This window comes from Drosophila biarmipes, chromosome 3R (genome assembly GCF_025231255.1).
Source record: "Drosophila biarmipes strain raj3 chromosome 3R, RU_DBia_V1.1, whole genome shotgun sequence".
In the NCBI taxonomy this organism is placed as follows: domain Eukaryota; kingdom Metazoa; phylum Arthropoda; class Insecta; order Diptera; family Drosophilidae; genus Drosophila; species Drosophila biarmipes.
Genome location: NC_066616.1, coordinates 21,625,963 through 21,647,838, shown reverse-complemented (window position 1 = coordinate 21,647,838; position 21,876 = coordinate 21,625,963). Strand labels below are relative to the sequence as shown.

The following is a 21,876-nucleotide window of genomic DNA, read 5'->3' as shown; positions in this document are numbered from 1 at the left end:
TACTTCGCTTTGCTTTCTACCAAAACCCTGATATATATTCAATTATCCAATATTATTTTGCCAACCATAATTTATGGCTTCATTAAATTCTCCATCGTTGGCGAGGATAAACATTTCCCCGGGGGAGCCTTCGAATATATATGAAAACTTTCCATTTTTATCCATTCGTAGGTAACTACTTGGCTGAACTGAATGGACGTTTCATTTTCGTTCTCGTGTGTCCATGGGGACTCAGCAGCTTCCTTCTCGGCTTCTGCTTTTGTGAGTCCTGGCAGAATCAATTTGCTGTCGTGGGGTCACAGTCAATGGAGGGTCCTTCCCCACACACACACACGCACACATCCTAGCATCCTGGCACATCCTGGCCCAGAACTTGGGCATTGTATTCAATAGCATTTTCTTGTTATCTGACGCCAAACCCCATATACTTGCAATTTGATTTTAATTTTATTTAAAATGCTTTTTAGACCATGTGTACAAGACAAGTCTTGGTCAAGTGCAGTGGCCACTCCCCCCAGCCCGCCCTCGGCACTCGAAAGCCAATGAAGCTTAATGCCTTTGTGGGGCAGTTTGCGTTTTGTTTATTGTTTTCTACAGCCCCCCTGCTCGATCTTTTGTTCGAAGGGTGGCCAATTTCCACCCATAATGGTAAACAAAGATATGAAGAGTCCGAGTGGAGTGTTAAATGGAATTAAATAACGGGGCGGAGACCATAACGGGCAAATAGCAGTTTTAAAGGCAGTAATCCTTTGCAGCGAGCGGAACTTTTTGTGGCCCCGAAAAACCAAGTTGAATTAAGATTCACAAGGGTAACCGGGTAGCGCGGCAAAAGCAGAAATGTCAACAAGGTTTGATGACAATTTTAAAGCACATAAAAGTCATAAAAAGACAGCCATATCCATTCACATGGGCAGACTTGGCTTTATGCACACCCAACACACAGCTCAAGGCACTGCAGTACTGCTAAGAGGAAAAATAAAAATCATCTAGTGATTTAAAAAAGAAATTTATCTTAAGTGAATTTTGTAAATTTCTTCAAAAAGCCTTCTAAATATATTTTCTCTTAAAGTAAGGAAATTATCTTTACCAAACGAAAATAAAAATGTTGTTATATATGTTTAATAAAATATTGCTACAGCATTTGCAGCTAAAATATCTTGAATATTTTTAAAATGACACTATTAACTTGAACACCATTGTAAATCCCGGCATCCTGGTAGCCATCCACTGAGCTACGACTCCCAGCGAATAAACCACAGGCTCAATTTGGCGCTGCGTTCGCTTTTTGATTACCGGTTTTTATTTTCATCAAGGATAACATCATAAAAATCGCATCATTTTTTCAATTACAGCGTTGAAATTCCGCCCGGCATAAAAACATTTTCGCCACTCTCCTCCTTCGGGCACTCTCCTCTGTATAAGTAGTGTACATAAAGTTGGAAAATTGTGTGTCGCAGACAATAAACCACTAAACAAGTTACTGAGCAGGAAAAAATGAGACGACTAAAGTGAAAAGCGGAAACTACGCCGAAAATGAAAAGAAAGGGAGCCTGAAAGCCTAATGCATAAATACAAATTAGTTCCGCCGATGGTCACGTCGCGATTTTCTCCGCAAGAAGTGACATTAATTTATGGCCTGGTCAGTCTTGGACCCGGGCAAGTCATAAAGCCTGTGAGGCAGATCTCCGGGGCCAATGGAGGTCCTTCATGGGGCATGCATTTAAATTTCGATTAAGTGACTCCGCTGTTTTTTGGCTCGCTTTAGTGGATGGACAAATCCTCCAGTTAGTATGCAAATGTGAGAGGGAATAATTCATTCTTTTTGCTTACTGCCACATTCCAATTCGTCGGACCCGTCGCGACAGTCCTCGTCGCCATCGCAGATGAAGTCCGCGTGGATACATTGCTCGCCATTTTTGCACATGTGCATTGTGGGCGCGCAACGATGTCCTGAACACATTATCATATTTTAATAAGGTTAGAAAAATCCTGCATTTTGTTACGGGTTCTTAGCTACATTTTTCTCTTTCATTTTAATGGGTTAGAAATGAATTTTAAATATACCAATATTAACTAAAGTTATTTATATTATATATGTGTTTAAATTAAATTTATATTTTCATAAGATTTCTAGTTATTTCATTAGTTTTGTAATGAGTAAATGTACTTTTTAATGTTTCTAACTTTTAAAAAATATAGTATGAACATAAAAGAACTCAAGAACTCAGGAACTCAACAGTTTCATATTTGGCTTGTGCAAATCCACAGAGATTCAATATTAAATCCCCTATTACCATTTGGAACCGCTTGGCAAGCGTTTCAATTACTTTCTCAATTACTACCAAACCGATATCCACTGCTTATATCAATAATAATGGCCAACACTTACGGCACTGGGTCATTGCCTCGTCGCTTCCATCGGCGCAGTCGTTCTCCCGATCGCAGACCCATCTCTGCGGAATGCATTTTCCGTTGCCACAGCGGAACTGCTCCTGGCTGCAAGTCGATTCTGCAAGGGTAAATGTTTGAAATCAATTTTACATAACTGCTGGAGATAATGGCTTCGATAGAATACTCCCATTCCCATTCCCGTTCCCATTCCCGTTCCCATAAATATATATATGCACATTTATGCAGAGCTTGGCTTTCAAACTTTTAATGCTCGAATGGTTAAGTGTGTCAAAAAAATAAATGTGATTTTTATGTTCCTGCGGCTTCCGCTTCAGCTTTTGTTTTATGCTTTAGGGCAAATAGTTCTTCTGTCATTTTCCGCTTATTTTAGTTTATGACTTTGCTCTTCTAGCGTCTTTGAAGGGCTAGCAAATATACGGAATGTTTAATGGAAGGAAAACAATTTGTTTGGCCGTCTGGGTGATGGCAATGCAATTAAAAGATAAAAGGAATTCCTGATGTAGTTAGGTTTGGCTTGTTAAACAATTGACAGCAGAATGTTGTGCTGGCTGATGTGGAGAAAATCTACTTATTGATTGGCCGCCACAAAGTGGCAGTATTGAAAGGCAGAGGGAAAAGCACTTGAAATATTCAAATTTTTTAAATGGCAATTTATCGGTGGTAAGAATTTCAAATTATTTAAATGTTCTAGAATATCTAAGGTTAAATAATAATAGTAAATGCTTCGTAACAATTTATTTTATTGGAAGTATCAACCCTTCCATTTTCCCTTTGCACATATTTTTCTAGATCGTGCTGCATTTTCCCCAAAGAGTTTCCTAAACGCTGCACCTTTTGTCAGCTTTGCTACAAGAGTGCAGACAATTTGGCGCTTAATTCAAACGAATTCCTTTGAATCACATCTGCATTCGGCTTGGGGATGACTTTAAGGGGATCCTTGGCCGCTCCGCCGGGTGAAGTTTCCCGACCCACCGGGCCGGTCCGGGAGTCGTTTGCCATAAACTTAAGCGCAACTTCTGTGCACTACCCAACTCCGGTAACCCCATGGCCCCAAACTCTGAGCCCCAAAACCCAAGAGCAGACCTAAACAGGAAGCCAAAGCCCAGGGGACTCAGACATACAGCCGCCGCAGTGCGAAAAATGCGCATCACGTTCTGCGTTTTGCGTTCGGGGACCCGGGAAGTCGGGAAAATGGTGGGAAATTGTTAGCTGGAATGGCGAAAACGTTCTGGGGCGTGTTTACCTAGACAGCGGCATTTAGCGCACCGAAAAAGGAACATTAACAAGGGGGATTAGTTTCCCGCGGTCTGGTGTGGGCTTAAAAGTCTGCTTTGGGTTTGATTTAGTCTCCGGCTAATGAGCAAAAACCATCAACGAGGCTCAAAGGAAGCGAGTTAAATATTTATAATCAAATTTTGGTTTGTGTTTTAGCACTGTTCTTCGTAAGTAGCGTAATCCCAAATAGCTGTGCAAATATATAAATTATTTATTTATTAAACCATAAATAGTCTGTCATCGCCAGAAAATTACACACAAAATTAAGGACATTATCCTTAGCTAAAGCACAAATAGACATTCTTCACAGGCAATTTGTTTTCCTTTATTGCAGAGAAAGAAATTTTTTGATAATAAGAAGAAATGGGAAAAAAAGGAAATAAAATAAACAAATTGTTGGGATTATTGGGGATGTTGTTATGCAAATTCAGCTAGTTATTATGGATGTTAATAAAGATATATCTAGTAAATATCGACTATTTATATGCCACTAACATGCACTGAATGTCCTTTCTTGGATAAAAATACTCTACATACACCCAAAATGTTGATCTTTGGTCCACAGTTTGCTGGAGTATATATGTATCTGAAATTAATGTATGCATTTTTTGTTCCTGTGCCTAAAAGCACTTTTCGCAGCTGCTTTGCTTTGCCACTTGCCACTTGCCACCCAGATGCAAACTTCATTATTTACAGTCTGCCGCGTCGCGACAACGCGGAGCAAAAGGTATGGGTTTTCGGATGGTTGTGTTACGAGTGGGCGGAAAATGTGGGGGTGTTCCCGCCAGACAGGCTCTTAATTCCCGTTAGCACAGGTGTGGGGGGAACAGAGCCCCACCCCCAAGCCACCCCTACAGATTATGCAATTCATTTAAAGTGCTTTTCCCGCCGCGAGGGGAGAAAATCCGACGACACCTCCGCGTGCGATAATGAATGTCACACCTGCGCTGGCAAATATTTATTAAACTGCAGTGCAGCACTTTGATTTCAGGAGACGCGGGGGCTATCGCAAATTGAGGTTCCCAACTGGCGGCGACAACAAAAGTCGAAGAAAGTCAGCCGACTTAAGCCAAAGCAAATACATCGAAAAGTTTTCATACACAGACACCGAGAACTAACCTCTTGGCAAAGTTTTGGTAACAATGCAGGTCCTTCCTCTTCGTCCTCCCCCTCTGCTGCTCCAGGACATTCCCCAGGACATCCCCAAGCTCATTTACAGGCCGAAAGCTTAGTGATAGAAAAAGTTGCCTTGTACTCGGGAAGTGTCCAAGGGAAATGGGGGAAAAGTTTCTGCGGTCATTCATCGATTTGGCGCATTAAAAGTTTTCTGATATTTGCCGTTTTCCAATATCCTTTCTCCACCTTCCTCCCCTTGTGGAAATTCCCATTTTGTAAAATTAATGCAAAGATTAAGTCCGTAGTGACAACTTGAATATTTTGCAAATCTAATATTCACTTTCAAACAAAAGAAAGGAAAACCCATAGGAAAAGGCCATAATATGAAATACTTTTATTGATTCCTGCGCTATTTTTTTTTTTTGCGAACGGGAAGATGTCCTAATGAAGTTTGTCTGTCTGGCAGAGCATAAATTGAATTGTCCGATTCATTTAAACGGCGGAAGAAAGCAAAAAATAGGAAGAGAAACAGGGAAAATGGGAAAGTGAATTTCAGTCTTGCCCCCAAGTCCACCTGACCCTCATCTCCTACGAACCCCCCTCTACGCCTGTCTCGTCTCAATAAATAAATGAAAAATTTGTGCCGCAGTTAGGGGGATTTTCCTTTTTTTCTTCCATTGTTCACAATTGTTTTTGCCCCGCCGGTTCTTTATTTATTTATTTTCCAGCCTTTGTTTAGAGAAGTATCTGCTTCCGCACACAGCGGGTTGTGTCGTAAAAAAAGGCTCGCCGCTTGTTGTTTATGGCACCTTTTTCCACTTTATTGAAGTTGTACTCCGCCTCAAGTATTTCAATAAAAAAAGAGCAGGAAAATGGGCCAGCCAAGGGTTTGTTTTTTATTCGCTACATGAGACAATGTCGAGCATCATAAATCATTCGCTGGCAAAAAGTGAAACCCTAATGAGGCAAAGTTTTATGTTTCGTTTAGGCCGAGCCAGCAACTGTTGCTGAATATTGGGCAGTGCAACAAATGACCCTGCAATCGCACTTTAAATGTTTGCCAATTTATATGTTAAATAAACTTGTTTCGCGGCAGCGACGCAAACAAATTGATTTTGCAGAATGGCAGGGGAGGGAGAGGAAATGGCGCCGTGAAAAATGCGAAAAGTAATTCCCATTTCCTTGGATTCCTGGCCAACTAAGGATCGAGGCAATTCGATGGATTGCTGCGCTTAAAAATGTGCGGAATACATAATTTATGGCTGTCGGGTAAGGACACGGATTGGGAAGCACGGCGAACAAGGCCAAGGACCAACGACCAAGGACCAAGGATGTGTGCGACTGAAGTTATCTTAGGCCCGCAGTTGGCGCACATAAAAATACATGGATATATATAGAGAGAGGATTCAGCTGCTGCTTCGTCACATTTTCCTTTTTAGATTTTTCACCAGCTCCTCTGGCCGGGCTTATCAGCTGTCTGCCTTTTCCGAATGTGCTGCATGAATATTTATGCCCTCGATATCGAGCACTAGCCTGCCACCCCTGACCAAAATGTGTGGCTGCCGCGCAGAACACATGGTGTTTAGGGGTGAAATAAAACTGCTTAAAAGTCTGGAGGCGTCTTCAGTGTCTCATGTCCCTTTGTCTCTCCGCCCGGCTTACGCGGCGTATGGGTAATGCGCTGTATATGGGCAACGCGGTGTATGAGCAACGCTCCCTTTAATGCCCTGGCTCAGCCCTGTTGTTAATGGCCCTGCCCCGTTTAGTTGCCTATAAGTTATTTATTTATTTACTCCGGCTTCTAAGACATTGTTTTTTTTTGTCATCTCGCTGGAATTGGTATCGATTTCCGCCCACTTCCCGGGGCCACGCCCGTGCATAAAAGATAAAACACCCACTCAACGATTACGCCGTACAGACAATAACACTAAATTGAAACTCACTTGAAGCGGCTAATGGGAGCGGGCTTTGTTATCTCAAAAACTTTGACCAGGCACTTTCAGATTGCATATATCTAGGTTTAGCCACATGGGGAAGTTGCATTACTAAGATAATTGAGGGCCCACATTTACTTTACAATAATAGCCGGTATGATATCAGCTTTCATTACATAAACACTTAAGTGTGTCAAGCCTGTTGTTGTTCTTTAAATATTGACCTTGAACCTTGCAGAATAAAATGTAAAGGTTATATAAAAAGGTTTAAGCAACAGCTTAGTTATCTCATTAATAATCCTTGAACTTATATAGTCATATATAAGTAATATCTTTATTATTATTATTTGATAAAAATGTAACCAAATGATATGAATTTTATTTTTAAGTTTGTTAAGCAACCATTTTTAGGCATTGTAAACAGATCCAACCATCTTATCCCATCTTAATCTGGTTGCTAATCTGATTTCGGGAATTATCTTCCCCAATCGTAACCGATTCCCCCGTCATACCAAACGCTCTGATAGCCTCCTGCGGCACTAATCCGATGATAAGCAGCAGGAAGAAGCAGCCGGGAGTGCTGCGCATGGGTCCCATGTTGGTTCTTCTTCGAGGCTCCACTGTACACTATGCGGCCGTGCGATAATGTTCTTGCCTAAGTGCTCCGCTGAATTATTAAATTAAATTGCTGTTTATTCGGGTTTGCTATGGCGCGAATGTTTGCACTGGGCTCTCTGTTGCGAGCGTGTAATCATAATTATTTTAAACGGCAGCCAAGTGGTTGGCCAGCAAAAATGGCAGCCGGAAACATCGTCGTGACATCATAACATCATATCGGCAGAACAGAAAGGCCAACGGCAGTGGCAGTAACTCAAAAGTAGGCAACTGTTTTCCGCTCACAAATAATAAATAAAGTTTATGCGCGCGAAAACGTCAGTTTAATTGGTTTCATGTGCGTTCAAGTTGTTCCTTTCAAGCGCTCAAATTCAATTTATGTACTGCCTTTATTAATGGACAGCTTTTTTCTGATATTTTAATGGTTAATTTGGCTATTATTCAGTTTATACATATTTATTGGGCTGCAATTGTTGCGCACAATTTATTGTTAATTTAAAAAACGCCACTTTATTTATCACTTTTTCGTTAAATTAACAAATGAATGGTTTAAAAATGTGGCTTAATATTTGCCCGCATTATCTCTACTTTAAATTAACCTTTTCATAAGCGAAACGCTTTCAAAAACTATCCATTTTAATTATTTTTTATGCATTGCTCTTATTGTTTGTTCAGTTCTCACATTTTCAAGGCATTTAACGCTTTAATTAAGCCACTTTTTTCTTGTCTGCTTGTCTGATTTTTGTTGAATAATTATTAATGCGTCCGCTTTATCAGAACTTCACATAATCCTCGCGCGGAATATTTTTTTTCAGTTAAGCCGAGTCGAGTGTTTACATTTAATTGCAATTTTGTACTTTGACATGACGGCAGGAATTATGACCCTCACAAATTCTCACACACAACTGGGAATTTTAAATGAAAACAAATAAATATAAATAACAATTATAACGGATTAAGGACAGGAAAGTGTGAAGATTTAATAGGATTGATCGAAACGCTACTCAAGTGGCGTTTTCTAGGTCCTTTAACCTGCATTCGGTGTCAAGTTCATGTAATCCAATGCAAAACAAAGACGAAATCTTGGCTAAATCAGAGCCGAATTATGCCAGACCGAAAAGAGCATTTACAAAGAGATGTTCCGCCGAAAAAAGAGAGTGGGCGAGTGGGCCAAAATGAAAATGTAATAAAAAGTGGCGCGCAGAAGCGTGATAAAAAAAAAAAAACACAAAAAACGGGAAAGCGGAAAACACACGCACACAAGGAACTGCGGAAAAGCTTCCGTTTTGGGGGAAAAGCTGCTGTTGCTTTGAACGCGGATGCCTTTTGATGTTACCGCCAAAGGGACGCCAGCCAACTGTTTTGGCTAAGGTTTGTGGGCACAATTCGGCCTTGCCATTCATTTTTGCTGGCTAACAACAGATGTTTATGTATAATTTGTATTTTATTATATTTTATAAATTTTTAATATTTTTAGGAATTCATTTTCCCTAAAAATCACTTTAAACTCGAAAAGCGTGGTTACTATTTTTTACTTTCTCACAACTTGTGTTTTACGAGTCTGTTTGTTATTTGCCGCCTCGAAGTCCTGAAATCTCAAATATCCTGGCCGAAAAGCCCACACGTCCGAATCTTTGCAGAGTTCGACGCAAACTGAGTTCCGTTTGGTCCTCATTGTGGATTTACCAGATGTAGTAGAGCCCCATGTTTCGCAGACTCCGCGGCAAAAGCTTGCACTCAATTGATAAGAGTTCCACTCAAAGCTCTTACTCACAGGGTGAATCTCACTCGCAAGAATGAGTCTTTGAATGAGTCTTGCAACTCACATGCATTTAAATATAATCCATCTAATCTTTGTGCGCAATTGAATTGCCAGTGAATTTGTCAAAACAAAAATCCCAAAACCTATTGACTCGACCCACTATGAAAATAATCTAGACTGCCATAAGTGTCGCCTCGTTATTGAAGGCGTCGCTTAGTTCTAGTGTGTAAGTTCCTGATAAGGTTCGTCTACTAGAATTCCTCCTGATTATTCCCTAAAGATCCGGCAGAATCTGCTTCTATATATGTTTTGGGTCAAGTTCGAACCGCATTTCTTTGTTGTGAGCTTCTCCTAATTCGTCTATTCTGCTTTATTTTGTTCTACAGTTCTTAAGGCGCCATTTCAAGCTTCGATAATACGAATGCGGAAAATATGTTTACTTTATGTGAAGGGAAATTCCCATAAACTGCTTGGGATATTTAAATGATATTGAATTGTTTATTCAGCATCTGTGTTTCCGGGAATTTGGGGGACTTAAATGTTGAGGAATTCGACTGGATTGCAAATTTCTTGTTTTTAGTTTCAAGAACTGCTAATTTAAATAAATATATTCCACGGTTTCAAAGAAACTTTCAATAATTACTAGTTAGAAGGGGAAATAACAGATAGCGAAGGAACTATGAATCTTTTCTAAACAATTATAAAATTGTTTTCTTATGATTGTGTACATGTAGATATTTGTTTTTTTTTTATTATTTTACTCGGTTACTCACAAAATTTCAATGATTAATAGATAGGGGGCACGAAATAGATAACGAAGAAACTACGAATGTTTTCGAAACAATTATAAATAAAATGATTGTATACATGTAGATTTTTTATATTTGTTATTTACATGTGTTAAATATTCATGATGTAACTTAAATTTTCCAATTATTTTATTTAAACTTCATTTTAAGATAATCTAACATATTGGTAGTTGAGTTTATGATTCTTTGAGTGATTAAATCCGTTCGATTTGAGCACTTTGGCTGGCCAGCCAAGGCTGATGCAATGGCTTAGTTGAATTGCACTTGACTTGCTGGCTGTGCCCCCAAATTAGACTCAACTCGACTGTAACTGGGTTGTTGGTAAATTACCAGGCGTGTGCTCGACTTAAGACCCCCTATACCATATATAATTGCGGCTGAGCTGAGTTCAGTGCTTAAAGTCTAAGCCCCTGCCCAATATTTACGGCTGGCAGTGTTTTGAGCATTGCTGCCTGAAAGTAGGCAATGCTACGTACATTTTTTTCTGGGAACCCCAGGCCAAACGAAGTCAACGAACCGTGGATCGAAACAGACTGGTCTGCTAAAGCAAACTTAAATTAAATGCAGTGGCTAATAGCAACAAAAAAAAAAACGAAAAAAAACACCCGACAACACACTCGGAGTGTAAAAATTAAATGAAAATAAATTCGAGGAGCCAGAGGATTTTCGGGGGGAATTGCGAGTCCTGCCTACATGACACTAAATAAACAGCCAGTTGTTACTTACTCAACAGCGAAGCCAAACAAATGGCCAGAGCACAGAAGCCCAGAAACACCAAAACCAATACGAGGGCAAACAGCACACGCAGAGCGAAGTAAATGGTTAGTTCTGTGACATTTCTAAATTGAAAAACTACAAATGACTGACAACAGATTAGAGCGAGAGCGCACGTAGTTCGCAGGCAACAGCTGGGCTTCGCAGGTCCTTCGTGCTCTGCAAATCCCTGTCCCAATAGCTAACCCAATACGGAACCCAATTCCATGGCCAGCGCTTGACTTTGTAGGATATGGCCAGCTCTTGGCCATGGCCACACACATAAGAAAATAAATAGAAAAAAAAACCGGGGGAAAAAACCAACACCATCTAGGGGTGGAAAAAAATTGGAAAAAACTTTCCTTTAAAAGGCTCCGGCAAAAGATACAGCCAGAAGAAGTGAGGCTGCAGATACAGTTTGCGGCTGTGGCTGTTGATTTCTTTCAAGTGCGCCGTTTTGTGCAACCTTTCGAGTGTATTTGAATAAGACAACAGCCGAAGTGAAGGCCTAATCAAGGCCGGAAAGATACAAATTGTAAGAAATAGCCATTGAGAGTGGCAGGGACAGAGATCTTTTTAGATAAAAAAAATAACTTTTCGTTTATTCAAAATTTTCCAAAATATATTTAACAAAATGTAGGGAAAAATACTAGAAGAAACTTTAATTTTATGAAAACTTAAAAATTTAAAATAGAGTTATTTTAAAGTTATTATATAGTTAAAACCCCAAAAGAGTAAAGTTTATTTCCAAGTTGAAATAAGAATTTTCTCCCAGTGGACTCACCTGTGAACTTGCACTGCTCCAGCCGCTCATCGCTGTGGTCCGGACAGTCGGAGTCCCCGTCGCACACGAACCGTATGGGGATACACTGGCCCGAGGAGCACTGGAACTGCTTCTCGTCGCAGTAGTTGGACAGGCCGAGCGCTGCAAAATCAAATGCATGTTAATTAATTAAGTTGAGATCCTCGGGTTAGCCGCAGACTATAATTAAACGGAAATGGGAGACGGCGGCGGCCGTAAGTCGGAGTTTTGTCCCAATGGGAGGGCCTAATAAAATTCATAACTAAAATTTAAGTTGAAAACTTTGGCTCGTTAAGCACACACCGAGGAGGCGAGATGGCGATGGTTAGACGGGAAAATAGGGGAAAGTGGTGAAAAGGAGCCGTTCAAGGCGTTTGTTGACAAGCCTAAAACCCTTTTTAATGAAAGCCGAGACTTGACAATAAACAAAAACTTGTAAATAATGAAATCCAACCGAAGGGCGGGCCTTCACATGTCCATGTCCGTGTAGATACATAAATGTGGGTGTTTCTGCGGTCCAAGTTTCTGTGGTGGACCGCAAAGGACCGAGAAAGTATTTGGGAATTAATAAGCGAGAATTTGATGGCGGCTAGTTGGAAAGTGTCGGATGGGATGGCTTCATCAATCGTTTTACGGGCCACTTGACATTTCACTCGGCCGCCCTAATCTATCCTTCATTTTCTCTTGTCATTTCTTCGATTAGCATATAGGCTGGGACCAACCGAATTTCGGTTAATGTGCCACCATTATGCCAAAGTATCTCATGGATGCGCGTGTGTGAGACGGTCTATCCGCGTGCCATTTACCGTTTAATTGCGCGCGTTTAACACAAATTGACAATTGCTTGGGAGACGTCACAATCACGCACGAGCTCATTCTGAAAGTCACACACACCTACGCAGAAAGGGTGGACCCTAATTGTTACGTTCTTAAATAGGAAGTATAAATATATGTTTATGAAATTCTTGAATAAACTCTTAAGAGGTGTTTAAAAAATCTTTAAAAATATCAAGAAGTTTATAAAATAATTCAATATTATCATACTTTTTAATATTCTTGTTAACATTTTTAGGGTAAACAAAGTTAGTTACATTTTTAAGTGGTGTTTAAAGCACGTTAAAAAGTATACCAACATAATAACGACTTTTTTATAACTCCCTTTATTGTAAGCGATCTTTGGCCTACCTAACGTATAATCTATTTTTCTCACATTTTAGTTGAAGTCACCAAGTCAAATAATTAAAAAAGGAATTTTTCACTAGAAATGTGAGAGTTTATTATTTAGGGCCATAAAAGTCGTGACTTTTAAGTCTCCTTTTAAATGCTAAAGGCACACGTAAACCATTTAAAGCTTAGCTCACATGGGTCCACCCCTAAGCACACACGCTTACGCATTTAATTACTAAATCAGAACTGTCATGCAATGCCCTGGGCACGCACACACTCACATTTGACGAGTGTTTGGGTATCTGTGTGAGCTCTTCATTACCATGAGAAATTCAAGTCATGCCAGGCTTCGAATTCCTCCTTTAAACGCTTCAACATTTTTTCGCTGATTCTACATTTTCCCCTGGCTTTTCCCACGCCCCTGCAATTTCTGCATTTTCTCTATGCCTGCCTGTGTGTTTACTTGCCAAAAAATAGATTCAACTCCCCGCACTTTCCCCTTGGCTTTGAAGCCCTCTATTCTTCTGTGTGAGCTTCACATTTTTTATTAGTCCCCGTAAATTATTAAAAATGTGCGCACACATTTTGAATTTATGAAAAGAGTTTCAGTTTTTTTGTTTGCTCCTGCCGTATGCAGTTTTGCTTGTTTGGTGCTCAGAAATTGCAATTGTAGACAGATCTGTATGGAAATGTGCAATGCAATTTGCATTTTAAGTGAGTCGTTTAGTAGCTTAATTGAAATAAATATTAAAAGAGAATGCCCCTTATCCAATCCATTTGACAGGGCTTAGATTAGTTGGTATAGCACACTCAGGCAAACCGAAACTAAATTGGTTTCATCTCCTTTTCTGCATTGTGTACATTTTTGCATTTCCAGAAATATATATTTTATGGCTGGCAATTGGTTAATGGACACACACAACGTATTTTCTTTGGTTCGTTCTCACAACCCAGTTATCGTTTTCATCTGTCAGCCTGGTTTGCTTTAATTCACAAAGGTGAGTAAAAGCAGGCGTTTGAAAGGCTTAAAATACTTTGCGGTGATTTTCTTAATAAAATGTGGAGTTAAACAGAAATTTTTATTGTGCTCCAATGGGATGTTGTTATTTAAGTTGAATATAAAATTTATTAAATGAAGAAACAATTGATTATTTTGATTATTGAATACCTGATATTGAATACCTTTTATAAAAATCTATTTTTGAAATAGAACTATTTATTTTATAATTTTCCCTTTAATTTTGGATTATTTGAAATAGAAGACTATTATTTAAGTAAAATCTAAAAAATATATCTAATATATATATATAAATATATATATAATATGTTCCTTTGAAATCGAATGATTTCTCGTATTATTTTGGAAGAATTGGAATTAGAATTTTATGAATAGAAAATCAGAACCAAAGCAAACTGGACTCTTTTGTTTATTTAACAGTAGTTCCTAGAAAATATACCTGCGAAGCGGCTGCAAAAATGTTTTCTTTTAAATCTAATTCCTTTTAAAAGCGAATTCCTTATCATTCTCCTCTCCAGGCACTTATTTCCACGGCAATTCACCCAGATCCCCCTGCCAGCCTTTAATACAAATTAAATCAGCGAGGCAATAATTTCTGGCGTGTTCCACAAAGACCGCAGATATGGAGCAGCTGCCTCCATCGGTAATAGCCGCCAATTTGATTGACAGAATCACAAATGTCCGTCCAACTCAGTAGCACAAAAGCAACGGCCAGGCAACTGGCCAATTAAATGCTTAATGCGAAGTTCATTGAACAGTTTTATTTTACTTTATTCCTCGCTCTCGCCCAGGAATCAATCAGAAGGGAAAACGCTGGTCAAGAGTGTGTTTCACATGAAAATCTCGCACCATTAATTCAATGACAGCAAAGGGCATGACAGGAGGGCTGTCTTGGTTGGCCAAGAGGGCGAAATAATAAACAGAAATCAGCGCAAAAGTCAATCAGAGTTCAAATCAATATAAATGCTTTATTAATGGCCCGAAAGGCTGTCGATGCTGATGCCAAACCCAAACCCAAGCCCAAGTCCCCCCTTGATTCGATTACGCCTGCAATCCTATTAATAGTCGGTGATTAATCACTGATTCGGCCATGGTCAACTACACCGCAATAACAATGGAGAATTACGCAAATTAAGCGAAATATATTCTTTTCGCTTAGATAAAATGGCAAGCCAGCGCAATATGATAGCGGGAACTTTGCCCTGAACAGGCGTTCAAACATCGAAGTGATAAGATTATTTTACGCATTGGTTCAAAGGCTCTAATAACTCTGTCGTCGACTAGACTGTAAACTACTTACGGACTGAGGTGCAAGCTATTTGGGGATGGTTAAGGTTACCTAATTGAGGGGACCTTACAATCGTTACCTAATGAAGTGGTCATTAAAGTTGTGTAATAACCTCAAAGTGGTCATTTACATTTAATTTACTATGTTTACTTTACAGATTTGCATGTTGTTAATCTTTAGTCCTGCTACAAAGAAGTATTTTAACTGTATTGGGGTCAGTCGAGGGGTACAACTACTTAATTAGGTGCTAGCAATTAGCATTAGATTTACTATTCCTGCGTGTGCCTTAATGTTTTTTCTCAAATTGGCACTTTGTTGAAGAATTGTTGCAATGTCAGGTTCTTGGTGGGAAAATAAGTTTAAAATAGGCTTTAAGGTATATTTTTATTAAAAGAATTTCAGATGTTGTGTCATCTTTTTATAAGTTCCTCCCAATTACATTTTAATTTAATTTCACCTAATAATGTAGAACTTAGCTCACTTTCCGACAGTTAAAAAACTAAACAATTTGGTTATCTGACTATCTGGAAGCGCCTGCTGGTCACTTCAGATAAGACAGATAACCCCACGAGTGGTAAAAAAGCAAAACTAGAAAACACTGTCTATAGATATGAGTACTACGTTTCTGCAGACCCCTTATCAAGACCACGTAATGTTTTGGTACCGGTCTAAATGGCTATTGTAGATTTTATGGTTTGAATGGATTTCGACTTAGTCATAAATTCAATTTCAAAGCAAGCGGAAGATTATAAATTTTCTTATCTCACAAGTACCTAAAATAAGTCATAGCTACGTAGTTGGTTTTAATTATAAATTTTCTAGTCGAGCATGAGAGGCAGAAAAAAATTAGATGAGTCAGGAAATAGTTTTGTAATGTGCAAAAAAATAAAAAACATTTTAATGATGATTTTGTATTTAAAAAAACTACAAATCGTTTATCTGTTGGGCTACTATCTCATAATTATAATAATTTCGTGTGATTTTTTTCCACTGCTGTGCAGATAGCATTTGGCTTGATAAAAAATGGTTACCTTTGCCTTCACGATAAAGAATAATCAACAAATAATTGTATAATCATGTGAATAATGTGAACATTGCGCTTTGGATACCAACCCGTACAGTCTGCACCCGCTTTTGGGGAACTCCAACTTGGAACCAGAGAACTCCAAAGAGTCGAGGTATTTAAAAGTTGAAACTAAAGAGAAACTATCTAGAGTGCTCTTAAATACTGCCTGGCAAGAGATGTGAATTCATTCGGTATGCTTTTCAGTACGAGTATCTTGTTATTGTTGCGCGGTTTCTGTTTAATGGGAAAAAGGTGGCCTGATCGCTAACGTCATAGCCCGACGAAAACAGTCAAACAACATTATTAACAACAACAACAATTACTCACACATCTGTTTGGGCCAAGTTGGGCATGGGCGTCGATAAAAATGGCTTAAAGATGACTCAGTACTATCTGCTAATAATGAATGATGTTCCCCGTCTTCTCTGGGAATTTCGCCAGCGTCATCAGCTGTTTGCTGTGCGATGGGGCGCCAGCTTCCTCCTATAGAATATCTAATGAATGCATTTTCCCGCTCTCTGTGCACTGTGATTATTCTGGGAACTTTTTGACAAGCCAGCTAATGGCAGGCCAACGCACATCGCATCACGCCACCTTCTCGCCTTGTAAGCGAATTTGGCGCGCCAACGCTGCGTATGCGTAATATTTTAATTGAAACAACCCGAAATAGAAAACCAATTAGAAAAGAGATAGTCGCTGGGCTGTGTGGGAAAAGTGGCGGGGATTCTAAGGCCAACAAGGGAGTGACCCTCACACCTGTGGACCAGCAGCGAAAAAATGGTTAACACCGTTCGATTGTGTTTTGCATGCGTCGCTTTTGAAATTCGTCACTCGAGCACGAACAATTGCAGTGCACTTATTGGGCTTCCATTAGTGGCGGTGGAAGTGGAAACCAGTTTTTAACAAACAAAAAACAAAAGAAAATCTTTTTTTGTGCCCCATAATTATACATAATGGCAAATGTTTCTGCAATTAAGGCAGTCGCAACGAAAAAACGAGCCGAGCTGCAGTCCAGGGACCAAGTTTGTATCAGGGCAGTCGAATCCGGAGCACGTGCAAATTCCAGGCATAATTAGCCAAGTTAATTATAAATGTCCCGGCCAAGTTGGGGACGACTGGCCGACAGAGCTGCGTTCCTTCCAGGCAGGCGATGAGCAAACTTGTTTAAATTCGATTTTGAAATAAATCAGCGCGGCCAGGAAGTCGATGCCTGGGAAACTTACGTTCGAAGGCAGTCATTAAGGCTGTCAAGGACGTGGCCCGAAGTTGCTGCCAAGCGAGCGTTGTCAACGTTGTCCTGCCAGAGTAGTTTTCGATTCCGATTTTGATTTCGATTTAGCCGGCTCCAAGTTTAGCTGGGCGGAAATAGATGTCATCTGGGCTGCCGTGACCTATATCCCCTATTAAAACCTGTCCAACGACTTATTTGACACCCGGGCTTTTGCCTCTATTGAAACTGTCAGAGGGTACAGCGAAAATGCATTTGCTCCTGGGAATCGCTTATCTTTTTGGCCAGCAACTATTTATAACGGCCAAAATCTTGCTGTCATAGATGGCAAACTACCACTCTCAATCATCTACTTTTAACCTTTAAGCTGCGGCTATAATCATGACCCAGCGCTATTCATTTTGTTTCTAGCTTTGACATTCGTTGGCATAAATTCAAAGCGTTTAGTAGAGAGACTTGACTTTTTCGCAAGTTGAAGGTTTCATTAAAATTTAAAAAATAACTCGCTTGGAGTCCATCGTTTTGTAATTCCCCTACTGTGAACTTAAACCCTATTATAATTCATAAATCATTTTGGTTTTCATTTTCTTTAACTAAAATTATTTTAAATTGGTGCTCTCAAAAAGGTATTTGACCTGAATTTGTATACATTCAGTTTTGGCTGTACTTTATAATTATTGTATAATAATTTCCAAGCTGTTCTTTGAACCTATGTATGTAAGGGACTATATTTTCAATTTAATGCAAGATTAACAGGAAAAGTAAGGTCAGAGGTAGGGTTGAATAGGCTAGGTTTTATGGAGTTGTAAAATGTCGTGCTAGCGCTGTAATTTAGCTTAGCAATAGCGAATGATTATAACTAAATCCAGGCGTTTCCAGTTCTTATTTGAGCTGTTTATCTGCCACGTGCTGGAATCACTCTAAAAAAGCTACTTTGACCAATGTGCAAGGCCAAGAAACTCCAAGAATCGTACACTTGTTGCTCTTTTTGTTCTCTTCTTCCCTGTCTGCCACGCTGTTTCTCTCCTCCTCTCTGTTTCTCTGTGTTTTCTCTGCGAGTTTCACAAGAGCCGCCGGAGTTGAGGTCTTCAAGTGGCGCTCCACTCGCTCCATGGAGCGAAGCCGGCCGGTAGAAAAAATGAGCATAAAACGGAATAATTATAAGGGGAAGCAGAACAAGCGAAGACTGTGCACTGGGGAAAATGCATTCAGACTACTAAGTTATTAAAAAAAATGTATTTTCAAAAAATATTTTTATCGATTAATTGAATCCTAGAAGCTGTGGAATATATTTTGTTCACAATATGACTGCTTGATCCTTTTTGTAAAAATTTATATTATTAACCTACTGTTACTATGCTTAGCAACTTATACCATCGATCGCCAAGGTGTATGCAACGCTTTTTAACAAATAAAGTTAAGAAAATACAGCGTAATATGTAATTTAATTTTGTAACTATATGTATGCAGGAAAAATAAAAAAAATTATATTTGTATGTTTGATGAATATTAAGAACATGGTAGAACTGTTAGATCTGTTCTTAAAGTTTTTGCGCTGTCGTTCGCCAAGAAGTATGCAATGATTTTTACTAAAAAAAAGAGCGTTTAACATTTTAATATGTTATACTACCGAAGTTTGGGAAATCCATGGTAATATGTAATATATTTCTTAGTAACTAAACCTTTTGGACTCTTATTGCCTAAATTGTTCCCAGTGTAAGCAGAGGCGAGTGCAGAGGAAAGTAAAAGGTTTCTGCCGACACTAAAAAAAAGGGGGGAAAGGAGTCGGGAGCCGGGAAAGGGGAAAGGGGGAAGAGCTTGCAGTCTGAAAATCGTATGACGTTGTGGAATGTTGAGACATGGAAATGGAAGTGGAGTTTACTGGCACTGCCAGACGCTTCGGCTTTCGGCTGGCCACAAAATTCACATAAATATAACTTGAGTCGGAGCCTCAGCTAAAATCGGAGCCGTGGCTGGTGGCATGATCGCCAGAAATGCGATTGGCGGCGGCAACAACATAAAACACCGCCGCCCCCTACACTCGGAGAAATCGAAGTGAGTGAGTGGTAACTAATGTGTCCCTAATTGAGATTAAACATATTGGTAAGGTGAGGTTTTCGTCAAGGTGTTCCGTCTGAAAATGGCTCTATTACTCATAACTGGTATATTTCTTATCAAATAAGCTGCACAGCAAGAGGGATTTGTAATTGATAATGCCAATCGGGATTTACTTTGAGAAATAGGTTTACAGTTCCAGAATTGACTCACTGTTTTATGGCTGGAAATCACTTAAGCTTGCTTTAAAATATGACTGCAGCTGGTGGTATTTTTATACATCATTGTACTGATTGCTTAATGGTATTTATATTTAGGTAGTGATGGTAGTGTTTAAGGTCTTGTTTATTCCGAAGTTCTAGCTAAGAAAGTGGAATTGAAAGGTATTTATCAACATAGACCTCTACAATTTGTGACAATAAAATGTATAAGTTTTAATAAATCATAGGAATATTCCCCAGTATAGCAAGAGAAATTGTAAAGGAAGTCGCCACATAATAAGAAAGTCACAAAATATAACTCAACGGCTTCTGATAAAACTAAATGTATTACTTCTAGTGAATCTTAGGTTAACAATTTTGGTAATTTCTAAGAAATCTTTCCCCAGCTTAATCACTTCCTATTTCTCCATCTGTGATTTTCCTAGAGTTACGAATATATCAAGGGGCTCGAGTACTCACAGACATCCAGTGGGGTGCCCACCTTGCCGGAGACGTTGAGGAACTTCAGCGGATTTCCGTTGAGCACCGAGTTGATGGAGTTGCCAAAGTGGCCCATTCCGATGCCAGGACTGATGCTGTTGGCCGCCGCCGGAGCCAGGTGCTTCAGCTGGTCGAGGGTCGGACCGAGAGTGCTGGCTTTCAGCCGCTCCAGCAGCGCCGATCCGCCCAGGTTGTGCATGATCTCGCTGGCGGTGGGCGTGGCAGCGGTGACCTGGGCGGCATTCACCGCCGCCGCATTGCAGAACTTGCTGATGCTCAGGATGCAGGTGATGAAGAGCAGGTGGAACGAGGAGGTGAAGCTGAAGCTGATCAGCTGCTGCACCTTACTCCGGTACTGGGTGCTGGCGCTGTAGAAGAAGCCACTGCTTTTGGAGGGTTCTCTCTGGCTTATAGTGCCACTGCCACTGCCACTGCCACTTTCGTTTGTTCCTGTATCTGGCGGGGGGATGTGAAAGGTCTCCGCGAGCTCCGGCAGACAGGCTGTGGCCATCTTTGGCAGCTGCTGGAATATACAGGGGGAGAATGCACTTTAGGCTCAGTGGGTCACACGCGCTTTGCACTCTAGTTCGGCTTGCCAACCTATTTGTATTCGCCCATCTTGTTAAATAATAAAAGTCCAAGCAAATACGCGCAGCGGTTGCCAAAAAAAAGCAGAAAAAATTTCACAAATGCGAGAGAATGAATCGAATGTATCGGGAAGAGAGTGCCAGGCGGAGGCGGCGATAAACATGCTGGGAAAGAGACCGCCGAAAAAAGAAACATCATACGATGTTGCGAAAAAGCAGCATAAGAGCAGTGGAAACACGAAATACACACGCTCGAAAAGTGCAAGCTAAGGGCGACGACTTTGGTCAAAACGAGGGTTAAGCCGCCTGCCGTCTCTCTCCCCCCCGGTGGTGCCGTCTCTCTCTCTTTTTATTTGAATATCTCAGCTATCGGCGCTGTAACGTGTGATAAGCCCAGGTAAGTCATGCGCAGCCCCTGCCCCTTGACACCATTCCCTTTTCGAAATTTGTTCTGTTTTTTTTTTTTATCAAATCATATATTTATTTGGCCTTATGGCCAGGGCGAAACACATGTTTTATGCTGTTTTTCACATGACATATTGACGTAACGTTTGGCCAAAATAGATGCGTACATTATTTTTCGATTAACACTTTTTTCCGCTCGACAAATGCGATGAGCTGGCCCCAGAGCCGCGGCCTGAACTTTTTTTATTTGCTTTGAACTTTTGCTTTCCGAAACTTTTCGCGTTCCGAAATTTCTCGGCTTAACGATGAAGTTATATCCGAAGCATGGGGCGGATACTCGATATGCGACTAGCGACGACCCAACGGCACGCACTGCGATTCCGGACTGCCGGCAGAGTATCATTTTTTAAGCGAGTTCGACGCCGGCGGACCAATGGCGCTGTTTTTCTGCCTTCGGCAGTGCTCGTTTTCGCTCGGCGGCGAACCGAAGACCGCCACGCGTACAAGATCTTACCTGTCAAGCGAAAGAAAAGAGCGCGAAAAGAGGCAGTGGCCCCCACATGGGTCGACGTCATCAGTGGAGGGCCCCCTGAAGAGAGTGATCAGTCCACTGTAAGCAAGTGATCATAAAGCCAAAGAGAGTGTCCCCTGTATCTAAGTGATCACAAAGTCAAAGAGAGTATCCCCCGTATCTAAGTGATATTGAAGAGTGTCCGCTGTAACCAAGTGATCAAAGCTGACATTGAAACGGGGCTAGCAGGTGGTTCTCCCTTTCTGCGCTCTCTTACCTCTCGTGTAACAGTCCATTTTGGAGGTGTGTTCGGTTCGAGTACTTGTCGTTCTAGGGCCAATTAGTGGGGTAGGCAATTTCCGTAATTAGAGG

General features: G+C 40.4%; 1 protein-coding gene across 14 annotated transcripts in view; it reads right to left on the bottom strand.

The window, feature by feature from the left end:
* Nucleotides 1-21,373, bottom strand: part of LOC108026163 (very low-density lipoprotein receptor) — a 35,068-nt gene extending 13,695 nt beyond the window's left edge. For 4 of the 14 annotated variants that reach the window (XR_001768243.3, XM_017096897.3, XM_017096901.3 and 1 more), the window contains exons 1-4: nt 21,161-21,373; nt 19,981-20,524; nt 11,461-11,601; nt 2,390-2,509 (exon numbers count right to left, since the gene is read on the bottom strand). Coding sequence is in view for 13 of the 14 variants with exons in the window: in XM_017096897.3 (XP_016952386.1) it covers nt 2,390-2,509; nt 11,461-11,601; nt 19,981-20,512 (793 nt within the window). In the remaining variant the exon portion in view is untranslated. Of the gene's footprint in view, nt 1-1,830; nt 1,951-2,389; nt 2,510-7,249; nt 7,472-8,887; nt 9,005-11,460; nt 11,602-19,980; nt 20,525-21,160 lie in introns of those variants that run through there. The other 10 variants (XM_017096899.3, XM_017096902.3, XM_017096907.3 and 7 more) reach the window with 8 other exon arrangements.
* Between the last annotated feature and the right edge of the window lie 503 nt (nt 21,374-21,876).